Consider the following 16,619-nt stretch of genomic DNA (forward strand, 5'->3'; position numbering starts at 1 on the left):
CATTGAGCTGTTAAAATGGATAGAAAGTCTCTCGAAGTATTCTGCCCTGTTATCATACTCCGGTGTTTAACGTTGTTTCCTATTAAACGTGAAAAGGAAACCAAGGCACAGTGACCCAAATACCAAAATCTCTTGTTAAGCCAAACCGCCTTTTGGCCTCATTCCCCTCGAGAACACAGCTCTGATCAATACATACAAAAGGTTACATAAGATTAGCCGCAGATCAATGTTTAGCTATTATCTGGAAACACAGGGAAGTTTCCTGACAGCACCAGCTGAATACCAGTCTGCAGATAAAAGGTTAATTTGGCTGCAAGGAGAGAATATGAGCCAGAGGACACGGGTGTAATTGCCGCTGCAAGGAAATGAAATGCTGCGTCTGCTTTCATACAAACAGAGGAGTAAAATAGAAAGGGTTAAATGAGGGCATATATTATAGGAATTGATACAAGAAGACACTTTGTAGAAATTTATATTTTATACCATTGGAATAACTAGGAGTTGTGAGAATGGTAGGAATTTGTTTATTGGATTTCCCAGCACGTTCTGTCCCATGTTTCCATTGGGCATTGGGACAAATGCAGAAGGTGACTGTCCCCAGACAGGGACAGCAATCAAAACATAAGAGGGTCTAACCCCTTTTTTTTCTTTTTGGAAAGTAGATAAACATCCCCACCAAGAAAATGAGTTACAGTCCTGCATACATGCACAACAAAGGGGTGCAATATAAATACTTATCCATATTTAGGTCTTGCTCAAATGGATGGTCAATTTGTGGTGTGGGTATTTCTTAAAAGGCACCCATTTCTAGTGCCCCGTAATGTTATTTTAGAATGCTGGACATAATAGGCCAGATTTTTTAAAGCTCCCCAAGGCTGGAGAGGATACACTTTCATCATTGAAACTGGGTGCTCCAGCAAACCTGGAATGGATTTCTTAAAAAGTATTTTGCTGTTTGCTAGCAAATGTTTTCAGTCATGGACTAGATCCATTCCAGGTTTTGCTGGATCACCCAGCTTCACTGATAAAAGTGGAGCAGTTGGCTAGCCCGGAGGGGTATAAAACGTCGAACACCTTGTAAATGCTTAAAGAATTCTTACTTACATTTAGTAGATCATTGAAAAGTGTTCCCACAAAGTCTATTGCAGTGTTTAACAAGGATGCTTAATAAAGGACTTTCTTCGAACATGCAATTATATACAAACAAATATCTGGATATTTTGAACTTTGCCTTTTACAGGATTGGGTGAATTTACTTTCTTTACTCTCATTTGTTGAGATAAGTAAACTCTCACTTTGAAGGTGACCATACTCTACTTCAAACATGTTGTATCCTAATGTCTAAGCATGTCATTAACTGTGTAAAGATGTGACATTTGAATGTCTTGGATATTTTTTCCTTATGTTGGTGACCCATTTTTTTTTCTTTTTGTCTTTTAGGTGTTCCAGCCAACATTGCTGATTTGAAAAACTTGGAGGTGCTTAACTTTTTCAACAACCAGATTGAAGAGCTTCCAACACAGATCAGCAGCCTTCAGAAGCTCAAACACCTTAATCTGGGGTATGAGTCCACAGCCATGAGGGATGACGTTTGGTTTACTCCTTCATGTCATTTACTTTTACTAATTAACTCAATAGGAAAGCGGGTGGCTAATGTAAATAATAGAATGGGAATATCAATTTACTTGTAGTTGTCTGGGGCAATGCCTCTCCTATTGCCAGCCAGTGGAAACACTACCTGCCATTTAAATATGCAACTTGGGCCCCCATTTTGTTACTGTGTATGTATATATGAATATATACACATACATACATACATACATACATACATACATACATATAACTGGCAAATGTTCAGATGAGTGGTAGTTACCATTCCTACCCTGTCAACTGGACGAGTCTTTAGTATTTACCATAGCAATGGGCTCCCAATAAAGCCTGTTGTAGAACTCTGTGACCTCACAGAGATTGGGCTCAAACTTTTGCTAAACCTCTTAAAAATCGAAACCCACCCAAGCTCACCCATGATTGATGAACTTCAAGGCAGTGTTTTCCACGATGACAACTGACTGTCATGGTCTATGCACAACAAGCTATGGGAAGGCGGGAGGGATCAAGCTGTTATTTGTCCATAACCTTTACCTTCCTATTATTCATTGTAAAATAAAATGAATGAGCTGATCTTTTGTTAATCATTGGTTATGCAAATGTATTACTGTACAGGTTGTTACTTTACACCTGCATGGCACTGCTGCCTGTGTTAGTCTCAGGTGAATTGGAATGAGATTTGATGATATCACTACTGTGCTGCTCAGTGTTTTCCTTGCTGGAAGCTCTGACATGAGGAAGCAAAGCCCTGCTTCTAACAAGATGGCCTCCCCAACCTAGAGAAACCATGCAGAACAAGGAATTTGCAATTTAGAAATGGGAAAATATCAGCTGCAGACAAACACAGGCAATACTGGCAACCAGACCTTTGTCCTCTGTCTCAGTTTTTATTAATGCAACTATTTAAATTCAGTTAATCTTTCAAGCAGTCCTTGCTCTCTGTTTATATTTTTCATACATGTATTTTAATTTGTTACAAATTAGGAATTTGTTAACAAGATGTTGCTAAGTGATGAAAATTCTGTGCATAGCCGAAGGATAAAAGTAAAAATCTCCGATTTGTAAGCCGATAATGTCATCTTGTAGACTTTCATAAGTGCTGGCACAGAGAAATTTCAACCAGTAACCGGGTTCATCCTTAATGTTAGTGAAGACGTCAGTAACAAAGGAAAAAAAAAATCTGTCCTCAACCATTTCGATTAATAATATATCCGGTATAAAGTTTTGGACTGGGCTGAATATCAAGTGCTTTTTTTCTGGATAAAAATAGAACTCAATATAGTCCCAGCAGGGTTATTTAAACGTCTATATTTCTGAGTATCTGAGTGTTCCATCAATTTCTTCTGATAGCTGTTCCATTCAATCAAAATACAGGGTAAGATTGTTTTAAAGGCCCAAAGAGTAGGGCAAAAATAATGGCCGTAAATCATATTACTTTGGCAAACAATTTTTCACTGACTCAGACAAAATAATCAGATTTGATTCAAACTGTTGCTTGTACATGGATCGTGCAGGATGTAGGAACTAAAAAGAAGAATTGTGTGCACCAATCAGGTCTTTTTTTAAAGGGATGCTCCAATTGAGATATGCTGGACTGAATTTGTAGCAGTCCAGTATTACCGCCTGCTTGCCCCCCAAACAGAACCTTTTTTTATATAGCTAAGACAGCAGCTGTTTCAGCCCACAGGATGATGATTGACAAGTAACATTATTGTGATCTGCTCATCCTAAAAGCTTCTTCTTATTAGGGCAGCAGTTCTCATGAAAAGTTTTGGCACCCATTTAGGCATTTAGAGCAGATTGCTGTGGATATTCATGCTAAAATTTGGGTATTGTTGATAAACTTTAGGGCCCTTTAAGATTTGTGGTGTACAATTGTGCAGTTTGCTGCTCCCAGGCACACAGCAGACTGCTTGTGTGCATGGGGAGAGGCAAACCGCACAGTGGGCAACCATATTTCATCACGTCAATGGCTACGACACAAATCCTTAACCATAATGTACAGCTAAAAGTGACTGCTTTCAGGAACAGCACTGCAATCTGTCACAGCTGCATACAGCCGCATGCACAAATTGTTCACTTGAATGGAAGCCGCTGTGACCGTGGTTCTGAAATGGCTCTAAGTTCATGCATTGTTGGCCATAATGAGTAAACCCAGGGCCTGATTTATTAAAAGTCTTCAAGGCTGGAGAGGATATACTTTCATTAGTGAAGCTGGATGATCCTGCAAACCTGGAATGGATCTGGTCCAGGATTGAAAACATTTGCTAACAAACATTAAATGTCTTTTAGGAAATCCATTCAAGGTTTTCTGCATCACCCAGCTTCACTGTGAAAAGTGTATTCTCTCCGGCCCTGGAGAGCTTTATTAAATCAGGCCCATAAAAAAAAGGCATGTGGCACACAGTCCTATAACAAAGTAAGGAAACCCATGAACGTTATTACACCTGGAAAGTAACTCCCTATGAAAATTAGCCATTGTGATGCATAGAGTGTTCCAAGACTACCCTTTCAATTTCTTTTTTTTTTTTTATATATATATTTATTTAGTATATAGATTTGGTTTATCACTTTTTTTTGTCTTTCAGGATGAACCGGTTAAATTCCCTACCAAGGGGGTTTGGCTCCTTGCCTGCGCTGGAAGTCCTGGATCTGACTTATAACAACCTGAGTGAGAACTCCTTACCTGGAAACTTCTTCTATCTAAGTAAGAACATTTTCTGTCCCGTCTCTGTAGACCAGGTGTGGACTCCTTTTTTGGCTTAGGTTTTGCTTTTTGATACCCCAACAGCCTTTATTTTCATTGTGGGATGCTTTCTTGTGTCATGTAGCAGAACCAATAATACAAAATATATTCCAAATGGTAAATACATGTTTTTTTTTTATCTATGACACCAATTCATGCAGTTATGTGTTCATTTAAAAATAATTTTAACTAAAGAAGTCACCACTAGTTATAAAAAAAAAAGAGCTTTTCCTGCAATACAACCGCAATCAGGAGCTGTCTCTTGCAGCAATACCTGTTTGCCTCTTGATGTCATCAGTTTTTTGGAGTTAATATTAGGCCAATGGATCTTGAAAGATTTTCATTTCTTCCGGGGGGGTGGGCAATTCTAGCATTTTATAGCATAAGTTGCTATAAAAAATGTCAGGTCACTAGACTGGCTGTGCTGTCTTGCAGGGCTGTGTAATACTCTTGGTTGAATTATTAGAAATAGAAATCTCTTCTGAAGTGGCTCCTTTATATGTGTTTTATCTATTCACCTAGCTGATTAGCTTTAAATGTGTCCTGCCACGAACAGTCATGGCCAAAAAAATTGTCCCCTTTGCATCTATGTCAGAAAATGCAACACTTCTCCCAGAAAATTGTTGCAATTAGAAATACTTTGGTATTGTCATGTTTATTTCTTTTGTTGCCACTGGAAGAACAAAAAAATTTAAAAAATGGCCTGGATAAAATTATTGGCACCCTCAACTTAATACTTGGTAGCACACCCTTTGGAAGAAATCACTTATGTCAATTGCTTTCTGTAACAATCAGTGAGTCTTTTACATCTCTCTACTGGAACTTTGAACTACTCTTAATTTGCCAGCTGTGGGTGAGTGGTGGCCCCAGTATTGTAACCCAACATTTCCGTAAATGCCAAAAAGGCAGCTGGGTGATTACTGTAAAAGGTGCTGGGGGGAGCACTATAACATAACCCAGAGATAAAACTGTCCATACGCATTACAGTCTTTGTACATTCTAGATCAGGCATGGGCAAACTATGGCCCATGGACCATTCCTTAACACCATCCTATTATTATTAATAATAATAAACTGGATTTATACAGCGCCAAATTTTAAGCAATGCTGTACATTAAATACGGTTGGAAATGACAGACAGGTATAGACAACAACACAGGAGGAGGAGAAGACCCTGCCCTGATGAGCTTACAATCTAGGCCATCCCATAATTTATATCAATTCATAAAAACACTCTCCATCGGCCTGGAGTCCGCAAATTTAGTTGTCCATGACGACCAAAAGGTTGGGGACCACTGGTCTGGATCATATTCAATATCAACTATGTATTTTAAAGGCTTTTTGAATTTATAAATCTAATAAATTGTTTGACAGCCTTTATACTAAATGCACTTGTACAATCATAATGTAACATAAGCTTCGCTTTAGCCATCAGATTTACAAGACATGTTTCCTGTTGAAGGATCTGTTAATTTTGAAAAGTATCACTTTGATGGAGCTTTATGATTTGTTCTTTATATGGCACACCTGGCTGCTCTCAGAGTTGGCTCTTTCTTTTCAGTCAGCTAACCAGATTTCCAATAAATGCTGTTCATTTTTAAACTGTTCCTCCTCTGTTGTTTATCTTACCTCTCATATCCCATCAGGAATATACAGTGTTCAGGAAAAGCCCACATCCATTTATTCCGATCCTTTTGCTGCAAAACAGATGAGCTAATAATACAAGATGCAAAAAGTTAATTTGTGTTCTGTTACAGACAGTTTGATTGTCAGGCAGTTCTGTATGTTAGCTTGGCATTGACTTTTTATGTTACTCTTGTTAAAGTGCATTAAATAAACCACACAAATAATTTGGCTTTGGCTGTTATGTTTATTACCATAAAGCAGCCTCAACTGCTCTCATGTGTGCACTAAAAAAGCACGTTTGCAATTCAGATAATTCCATTTACTATGAAATGCAAATGAGTCTATAAAGACAGAACTGTCTATAAATGCATCACTATGAGTATGTTACTGGAAGAGACACAGTTTAGTTTGGTGCAGAATATGGAGCTGAGGGGTCTCAGAAAGCTTTGAGCAGTTAGGACCCCTGTGGTGCTTTCAGTTAGCAAAGTAATGTTAGTTTTGTGTCAAATTTCTACATATAGATGGGGTATTTTTATTATTATTACACAGTATTTATATACCACGGTATTTAGCACCAACATATTACGCAGCGCTGTCCATAGTCATGTCACTAACTGTCCCTTAAAGGGGCTCACAATCTAATGACCCTACCATAGTCATATGTGTTAAATACAGTCAATTAACCTAACTGCATGTTTTTGTAATGTGAGAGGAAACCAGAGTACTCGGAGAAAACCCACGCAAACAGAAGGAGAACCTGCAAACTCCATGCAGATAGTGCCCTGGCCAAGATTCGAACCTAGGACTTAGTGCTGCAAAGAAAGGTTGGAACTGTCACACATAAACACATAAAATTTGTGGACTGGTACAATATTTTAGAGAATGCAGCTTGGGAGTGCAGTAGGTATAGGTGAGTGATAATAATGTGCCTCATGGCATGTAAGGTTGATCATTAAAGCCTTATGCCTATAGCTCTCCAATCCTTTCTAGAACTCATGCTCATGCTGACTCAGGAGGACTCAGGCTTTGCAAGGAGGCCACTGCTTCCATACCAAGTACAAGTGTCCCCCTCTGCAGCAAGCAGGCAGTAGATAGGCTTTTTAGCTATCCAAAAAAGGTCTTACATTGCTGACCCTCTTTCTCTAAATCCTATTGTATAGGAGATTATAAGAGCCTGTTATAGACAGAAAAAACTTTAGCTAGGTTTTACAAAGCATTTAATGAATACATAACTGCATTAATTGGTGTTTCTCGATTCTGCAGCTGTTTGAAATTGAGGTTTAATTAGAAGCACTGAATTGATATTGCCACAATGCATGCACAACAGGCCCTCTTTAATTGTCATTCTCCTGTATAAAGATGTCTTCCTGTACATGCTAGGTGTACAATAAGCCTTTAAATCTGCGTTTGACCTCCTTGTTATTACCGTGAGCCCTGGGTATGTCAGAGGCTTTTCACCGAGCTGAGGTTATTAATCAGAACTGACTGGCGCTATTGATCAGGGCCGCGGCGCTGCAGCTTCACGACACTCTGTTTATATATTGCTGTTTAATTTGCAGCCACCCTGCGTGCTCTCTATCTAAGTGACAACGATTTTGAAATCCTGCCGGCCGATATTGGGAAGCTCACAAAGTTGCAGATAGTAAGTAATTTATCTAAATTCCTGGAAAATCAATTCACTTTCTCAAGCCTATTTTTGTGAGAGTAAACTGGAGTCAATTTGAGAAGTAGCTAGGTTTATTTTCCAGAAATAAACCACTGCGTCTAGCCCAGCTCCGTTTGACTAAATACTACCAAACATACAATGATCTGGATAAATGAGATTCATAACACTGGAGTAATTTAGGATAAATATAATAGTGCAGACTTACTACTTTTAATACTTTTGTATTTGCACAATTAGTTACATTTCAAATACTTTAGCTTGAGTCACAGTTGTTGCCCTTAAATGATGCAGCATTCCTATTAAGTCATTTTGTATTTCATGTATCGTTCTGAATATTGGAAGGATTGATTCTCGTATTTCATCTTGGTATTAAACTGCCATTCTTGAAAACCATTTTCCTACAGATTAGCCTGCGGGATAATGACGTGATATCGCTGCCTAAAGAGGTAGGGGAGCTGAGTCAGCTTAAGGAGCTGCACATACAAGGAAACCGACTGACTGTGCTTCCTCCAGAACTTGGTAAGTACGGGCAATGTCATAATATACATACAAGCTGTCTGCATTTTAATCTTCGTGCATTCTTCTATGGTTTTTATTACAGACTGTCCCAGTATTTCTCTCCTGATTAAGCCTGATCATGGCATTAGAACAATTTCCTGACCTGACCCCTTAAATTACCATTACTCTGACTGCGGCTGGTGATCCCAAAGCTTAATATAACACTGCGCTCTCCAAACACTGCAGCTGCTGCTTTTTGATATACAGCTCATCATGCAGGAAAAAGGAGGGGGAAGTAGACAGACAGGGCAAGGAGCACTGCTTGTTTATTTAATGTAATGTGTGAGCTTGGCAAGTGTCCATGTCTTTATTTAATTAAACCAATGATCCAAAGGCCCCTTTCAGGCTGTGAAAACTGCTCCCCTCTTCAACTACTATTGTGTCAGCTAAAAATTTGACAACCACATTGTCATGTGGCTAAGTGAGGTTCGGTGTAATTAAGGTAAAGATGTGGTTCTTCCTCCAGAGGATGAAAAGCAACCCTATGGCCAGAAGTAACGTGACGCTTTTGGGAAATGTGTCGTGATCTTCCTCATTCATTTTAATGGGAGCAGTTGGGATGACGGTTGGGTCTGTGCTAGGACACTGTGGTCACCGGTGGAGTGTATTGCTGGCATTTTCAGGTGCAGAAGTAGAATTTGGTAGCATTCTAAATTGCAAATGCTATATTGTGGAGCTGATAATTTCTAAATAGATGTAAAGATTTGTCCTAATTTTTATTTACTTATCCACATAAAATGAAGCCTGAAACACCCACTATGGTTAGTCACCCCCAGATCACTGCTGTCTTTCTAGAAGTGGCATTAAAGGTAAATTCCAGGAAAATCACTAAATGCTCAGATGAAACACAGATATGCAATAGTTTTACCTGCCAAGAGTTTTAGGTTTTTCTCCATCCAATCCTAAGATTTACTCAGCCAAGACAAATGGCACAGCCAAGCCTGGTGACCTGACTTTTCTCTACAGTGTTTATTCAGTTCAGATTGGTCGCCTCCCTGCTCCCCATCCTGAGACTTGATAATGAAAAATTAACATTTTGCTAATACAACCATTACTCTTTTCTCCTGTTTGCAGCAGAATACACCTGATTTGGTCCGTAGTGCTGTTCTGTCTTTTTTTAGTCTTAGCTTTTCTGTAGAGGATTTGAAAATGTTATTACTAAATTATTTTCAGTTACTTATACTAATTGCATTAAAAAATATATTTAAATATTTTATGAATAATTATCTGCATTAACCAAATATTTTAAATCTGGAGTTCAGTGTTAAATTGAAGATGGTGATCAGACAGAGATACACGAGCAGGTTAAAAATTTTTTTTATACTAAAAGAATTGTTATGCCTGAAATATATACTACATATACTCAAACATGAACCGAAAATCCAATAATAAACCTATAAAATCTTCTGAAATACTTTTGACTTAAAGAACAGGTAAACTACATTGATTTGAATATAAAACTAGGGCACAAAATGTGTTGCTAAAATGTCACTGCTAACATTCAAAACAGCAATTACCAAATGCCAGTAAAATTAATGTGAATAAATACATCCATGATGTGTTATTTCTAAAACCTTTATTTAAAAAGGGAAAAATTTAAATTATATTGGCTTGGTCTGTAAAATTTTTTTCAATTTTACAAGTTAAAATATTTTATAATAATATTATTGTTATTAAGATCATTAAACAGGATTTATATAGCGCCAACATATTACGCATCGCTGTACATTAAATACTTCCTATTGGGTTATGGTGGGTCCCTTGCCCAGAAAAAATGTTTTGTGTATTATTGTTGGCCACCAGTGAATGGCGCTGTGTCCCCATGTAAAGTGTGTAACAAACGCTAATATTCTTCCAGGTGGCACCCCTGCGTTATACTTTTTACATGAAGACACTTAGTGGTGTAACCAGACTATAAACAAAGATATTCCTTTTCTAACTTTACTAATTTTATGTAAAAAAAAATTTCTCTGGTAATACTTAAGTATACACATATATATTTGTCCATTGTGTGTGCCACTGCTATATTAGTGAAAATGTTCTTTTAAAGGTTAGACTATGTTCTCATTAATATGACCACACTGGTTTTTGTGTGCCGTGAAGTATTTTTATACACCTTAACTTACAACGTTTAACACCTAAGTTAAAATATCAAGTTGTAGGTCAACATTGGTGTAATGAAATCATACATATAATTATTAATTGCGCTTAACATCCACAGGGTGTAATCTATGTATATAACCTTTGTGAGCGTTAATACCAGTTTAATTGATGTAATACAGAAAGATAATTGACATTTTAGATGGTGTGGACGGTCTATCTCATCCAGAATACTGATTAAAATTGAGAAGCCGTATTGATCAGCGGAGTTAATTAGCTCAGACTATGATAATGAAAGCAGGTATCTGTCATGATTAATGGGAATGTCGTGTAACCGAGGCTATGGGGGAATGACAGTGTTGCAAAGTGTGAAGTAATTTTTTTTTCTTTTAGTGTATATTTTCTTTTAACCCTCAGTATGATTATTATTGACCTCCACTTTTATCTGTTAGTCTTTTTTTTAATCAGGCTTGTTTGCACATGATGCATGAATAAGCGCTGCACATACAGCACCATTCTGCTCTATGGAGAGGGACCCACTGCACTCTCTCCCCTTTACTTTAATTGCGATTCGTTGTCCCTGAATCCGCCAGGATGGTCGTTGGATAAACGATGCACACACACCAGATTCTCGTCCCTGAGATGATTACAAACGTGTGTATATAACCTTAGTTTATTTTGTAAATCGACACAAAAAAACCTTTTTTAGGATCAGAGTCTGCATGCTTTTGCTTGCTTTAGGACCACTTCTCCTCATACACCTCTATAGGAATGCAAAAGCAGCTGAAGCAGGTCAATGGCTTACATGCAATGAATTCAAAATTTTCTCCAACTAAAGTACCCTGAATCCATCCATTGAAATTCAAGGACACACAAACCGTTGCTGTGACAATAACATTTTAGGTTAGGGAGATAATTTGACACATTGAGCCCGATTTATTAAAGCTCCCCTAGGCTGGAGAGTATACACTTTTATCAGTGAAGCTGGGTGATTCAGCAAACCTGGAATGGATTTCTTAAAAGTCCTTAGCTATTTGTTAGGAAATATTTTCAATCCTGCACCAGATACGTTCCAGGTTTGCTGGATCCCTCAGCTTCACTGATGAAAGTGTATCCTTTCCAGCCTTGGAGAACTTTAATAAATCAGGTCCATATTACTGCATAGTGTTGCTCAGGCATTTCAAACATCTATCTGTTGTGATCATGGTTGACTTCTACTCTCATACAAGTTGTTTGGTGCTGTAAATTTCTGTAATGTGGGGTGAATTGGGAAGGCTGGCAACACGTTTTAAAGATTCATTTATACAAAAAGCTGAATGCATTTATTGATTTTAGGAAGTTGTTTCAACTATGTTAGTCACTTGTTTCCTTTTTGTACAAAAGTTGTTCTGTTCTGAATTTAGCTCACTTGGTAAAATACTTACCACCATCTTTACTTCTATGATCCCTATTATAATAATTTATTAAACAGGATTTATGGGACAGGAACTGTGAAGGAATTTGAAAGCAAAGCACAGGAGCTTAAATTTGATTCTAAGATGAAATGGAAGCCAATAAAGAGAACTACAAAGAGAGGCAGCACAAGAAGAGCATTCATAAAAGATTGTAGAGTAGAGAGTCGGGATAGTGTATCCCTACTATACAATCATAGCCAATGCTGCCTATCCTTTCCAAGAACACTTCTCAGCTAGGTTCTTTTGCATGAATGCATGCTTACCAAGGACCTATTATTTTCTATTGATTAGTCATACTCCGCTGAAGGCTGGGTATCAGATTTTTTTTTCTTCTCAATATAAATGGAGTCATCTTTGTTCAGACATTTTCCGAGTTCACCATCTACAACCTATACTGAGATAAGACGGCGTGTACAGCTACAGGCAAGCGGTTTGCCTTCCCTGTCAATGCCAAAGCAGGATTGATGGCTGTAACCAATACTACCCCAACTGAAGGCTGAACACCTAGGCCTATGCCATGGACTGTCTCTACTCTGCATGGTTTAATGTCATATGTTTCCAATAAAGTGTATTCTGTTATCTTGATTCTTTTTGGTATCCCCTGTGCCACCGAAGGACAGCATATTGACTTTTTGAATTATCTTGGGGTTTTTTTTGCAACTCTGAATTCTGAGTACAGAACTGTTGCCATTGTATTTTTTCTATTTGGCTTCTGTTACTAAATTGTCTACTTGAATGCATTTGTGTTGGGAATTCTGGTAGGAAAGCTGATAGTTATATGTTATAATGCTTTAACCATTTTTACCTGATTAGTTGCAAGGAAAACCCCCTCCAACCTTTCATTTTGTTTCAATGGGCTTAGCCCTGAAGTGCCTAGGTAATAGGTGCACTTTAAATTTGGAGGAGGGGAGAACAACGACACACTAAGCATATATTATTCCTATACAACGGCCTTCTGAAAGCATATTTTTTCTTTCTTTTTTATCTCTGAGGGTTTGTAAAATAGTTATTGTAAGCTAAATGAACAGAACTGATATTGTTTGAGGCCCGTGGAAGGTTATATCCTGGAAAGTGACGCGTATAAATCATGATTCCTGGCAAGCCCATCGGCTGTCTGATATATAAATCATCTCAGAATCACTAAAGCTGTCTCTTTTTGTATTCCTACCATTTAACCATTAGAAGGGCGTGTGACAATGAAAGCCGTAAACTCACATCAAGTGGCAGATACAATTAGTAAGATCAATCTTCTGTATTTCCCGGTAGTCAGCAGCTGTGCCATCCTCAAAGGATTACAATGACTTCTTTTATATGTAGGAACTGCATCTCGGTTGTCTGTGCTTTAATAAAATATACATAGCGGTGTGAGATGATTGGGTGACAATCACTAAGTTTGTGGGTAGCAGTAGCATCCCCCAAATTCCTATTCTAATAAAAACAGGCAAACATGCTGACCATACACAATGCAAAGGCATTGTATGGTCTTGCTAGATCTACCAATGGAGTTCAAGATCTCGCTTTATTAGAAATAATTTGAAACTGAAACCAGTTTATATTAAAAAGTTTTGGTTGAATTTTCATTCATAAAGGGGAATGTAGTCAAAGTATGAACCCCAAAATAATTGAATGTACAGCAGGGAATGAGTTGGGTTTCAGTTTTCTTTTAGGAATAATTAAAACAAATTTTTACTTTGCAAAACAATTGGTGTGTTTTAATGTTCAACCCTGGGTTCCATGATCCTGGCTTCCCCACCATTCCCTTCCATTTGCATACCCTGATTTTTATATTTAGCCCAGTGGGGTTCATTTTTATGGGGCTACATTTACAGTTTATTGATAGAAAAAGTTATGCGAAGATAACTGTGTTAGCACTGTTTTCTTCTTCATTCACCCATACTGTCTGATTTATTAAAGCTCTCTAAGGTTGGAGAGAATACACTTTCATTAGTGAAACTGGGTGATCCAGCAAACCTGGAATGGATCTTGACCAGTTTTCTTCAGGTAGTAGGTTGACCTGTTGCATCCCATCCGCATCTTTATCATGTCCACAGGCTGTTTGCACCAGTAGTGATTTCACTGCTACCTTACAAAGTAATAACTACACAGTATTTATATAATGCCGACATATTACGCTGCGCTGTACAAAGTCCATACTCATGTCACTAGCTGTCCCTCAAAGGAGCTTACAATCTAATACCATCTAATATAGTCCCTACCATTGTCATATGTCTTTAATGCAGTCTAAGGTCAATGTTTTTTGGGGGAAGCCAATTAACCTAACTACATGTTTTTGGAGTGTGGGAGGAACCGGAGTACCGGGAGGAAACCCCGCAAACACAGGAAGAACCTGCAAACTCCATGCAGATAGAGTCTTGGCCGAGATTTAAACCTGTGATCCAGCGCTGCAAAGGCCACCGTGCTGCCCTTTTTGACGTAAAGGTCTCGGCAGTGAGATTCCGCTGCAACATGCAGGATTCTATAAATGGGGGACATACATAATTCTACAGTGTTCTTTTAGTTTACTATTCCTTTAACAATATCAGAACCCCCCCCCCTTTCCCCAAACAAAAGCCACCCCCTAACCTCTTCACAGCACTGTTGCACGGAAAATCAAATACCTGCAATATAGACTCTGACACTGCCTGCGTCCACAGAGTAAAATCCAGATTTCATTATTTTTATTTTTCTCATTGTCCGTCTCTGTACCTGCATCTTCCTGGGACAATGAATTTCCCAAGGAAGTGATGTACCCATTGATGCATCTTTCTACGGCGCATCTGGGACAAGCGAACGCTGGAAAAAATGACAGTTATGGAAAAAAAATGACTATTTAGTAGCGGTTGTTTATTTCTTCAAATAATTTTGTGCTGAATGACACATGAGAGCTCAGATTTGAACTTAATGAGGTTCTGGTTGCTTGCTTTCCTTCTGAATTGTAAAAAGCGTGAAAAGTTCCTTTCTGTGGGCCAATAGGTAAAACATATCGACATTATTATGTATGGAGAATTCCTGGGGGGGTCCTGGGACAGAATGCATGGAGTAAAGTTGACCTCTGGCTGTTGTAAAATGTCGGCAACACACATTTGCAAAAAAAGAATTTACCCTTCAGCTTCTTTGCTATGAGCCTATATTGTTTCTCCTTCTCCCACCTTCAAACACCGCTTTTGTTCTGCTATAGTTCCAAATCACCTAAAAATACTGCTCAAAACTGTATTCTGCTACAGGACTGCAGAGCATTTGCTCTAAAAAAAAATAATAAAGATATTGCACAGGAAGCACAGTCCCCTTTTAGTATTACATTGCTTGTCATTAATTTCTTGCTCTTCCTGCACATCACTTCTAATCCTCATTGCTGGAAACCTGTGAAGATTTTAGACATTAAGGGCATATCTATACTGCTGATATGCTGCTCATTGCTTGATTAGTTGCCAGGTCTGAACGGTATGAGGATAGGGGTTATTGCCTAGCCTTATTCAAATAATGTCAGTATTTGCATAGAATATGCAGGGGTTCCATTGGCCAGTTATTGGAGGTCGTTTGCTATGTCTGGTCCCATTGCTCAGGTTTAGCTTGAATTTCATTCTGTGGTATGTACCCAATGTATATTAATTCAGACCATAAAAAATAACTAAATTTGTTCACAAAGATATGTACAAACAAATCTCTTGGTTTCCTGTCTTTACTATGCACACACTCTTCTGGTGGTGTAGGGAGCTGACTTAATGTTCATCAGTAACTTTGAATTCGTATTTTTGTTCTTAGGCTGTGAACAAACCTACCCCACAGCACAACCAGCTTGCTGATCTGACTTTTCTCTACTTCCTTAGGTCCCTTTCCTTCACAAGTGAGCAGTAACAGACTCAGGCTAGGTTCGATCCTGCACAGCTCCCTACAGCTGGCACATTGCTCACCCACACCACAGCGAAGGTTCCTAAAGAACCAGCATCTTCATACCTGGCAGTGGGCAGCAGTGCACAGTTCATTCTCTGTTGAGCTGCTACAGGTAGAAGTAAATTGTAGAATTAATATAATTACACAGTATTTATATAGCGCTGACATATTACACAGTGCTGTACAAAGTCCATAGTCATGTCACTAGCTGTCCTTCAAAGGGGCTCACAATCTAATGTCCCTATCATAGTCATATGTCATTATTATAGTCTAAGGTCAGTTTTGGGGGGGGGATCAATTAACCTAACTGCATGTTTTTGGAAACGTGGGAGGAAACCAGAGTACGCGCAGTAAACCCACACAAAAACGAGGAGAACCTGCAAACTCCATGCAGATAGTGTCCTGGACGAGATTCAAAACTCGGACCTAGCACTGCAAGGGCCAAAGCGCTAACCTCTGAGCCACCGTGCTGCTGATAATTGCCTCATTCTGTGGTTCAATTTGCTGGCAGCTGTACCTTGTTGTTGTTGTTGTTGTTATTATTATTAAACAGTATGTATATAGCGCCAACATATTATGAAGCGCTGTACAATAAATAGGGGTTGCAAATGACAGACGGACACAGACAGTGACACAGGAGTAATAGATGACCCTGCCCCAAAGAGTTTACAATCTATAATAATGTAGGTGCCAACAGGAGGGACCAAAGAGTGCAGAGGAGGACCAGGCATCCAACAATGAATGGCAAAGCTTGATGGTACAAGCAGTAGGAAAGGTAAGTTTTTATGGTCTTTGTAATCAACACTTTAAAAAAAAATATTGTATTGATGGAGTAATTTTAAATGATCAGTTCACTCAAATTAATTTTGTTTTTTTTCAGTACATGGTATATGGATTGCAGTCATACATTTTTGTTTTTTCTTTATTTTTTTGTTAAAAATCTTCCTGCCATAATTCATAGCTGGGTTCA

At 38.4% G+C, this 16,619-nt stretch overlaps 1 protein-coding gene across 2 annotated transcripts in view; it reads left to right on the forward strand.

Annotated features, from left to right (window-relative positions):
- Positions 1-16,619, forward strand: part of RSU1 (Ras suppressor protein 1) — a 102,913-nt gene that overhangs the window by 25,940 nt on the left and 60,354 nt on the right. For both annotated transcript variants that reach the window (XM_072412783.1, XM_072412781.1), the window contains exons 4-7: positions 1,441-1,561; positions 4,197-4,315; positions 7,540-7,622; positions 8,051-8,165. In XM_072412783.1, coding sequence (XP_072268884.1) covers positions 1,441-1,561; positions 4,197-4,315; positions 7,540-7,622; positions 8,051-8,165 — 438 coding nt within the window. The remainder of the gene's footprint in view (positions 1-1,440; positions 1,562-4,196; positions 4,316-7,539; positions 7,623-8,050; positions 8,166-16,619) is intronic.

Source organism: Pyxicephalus adspersus, chromosome 5 (genome assembly GCF_032062135.1).
Source record: "Pyxicephalus adspersus chromosome 5, UCB_Pads_2.0, whole genome shotgun sequence".
Classification (NCBI taxonomy): Eukaryota; Metazoa; Chordata; class Amphibia; order Anura; family Pyxicephalidae; genus Pyxicephalus; species Pyxicephalus adspersus.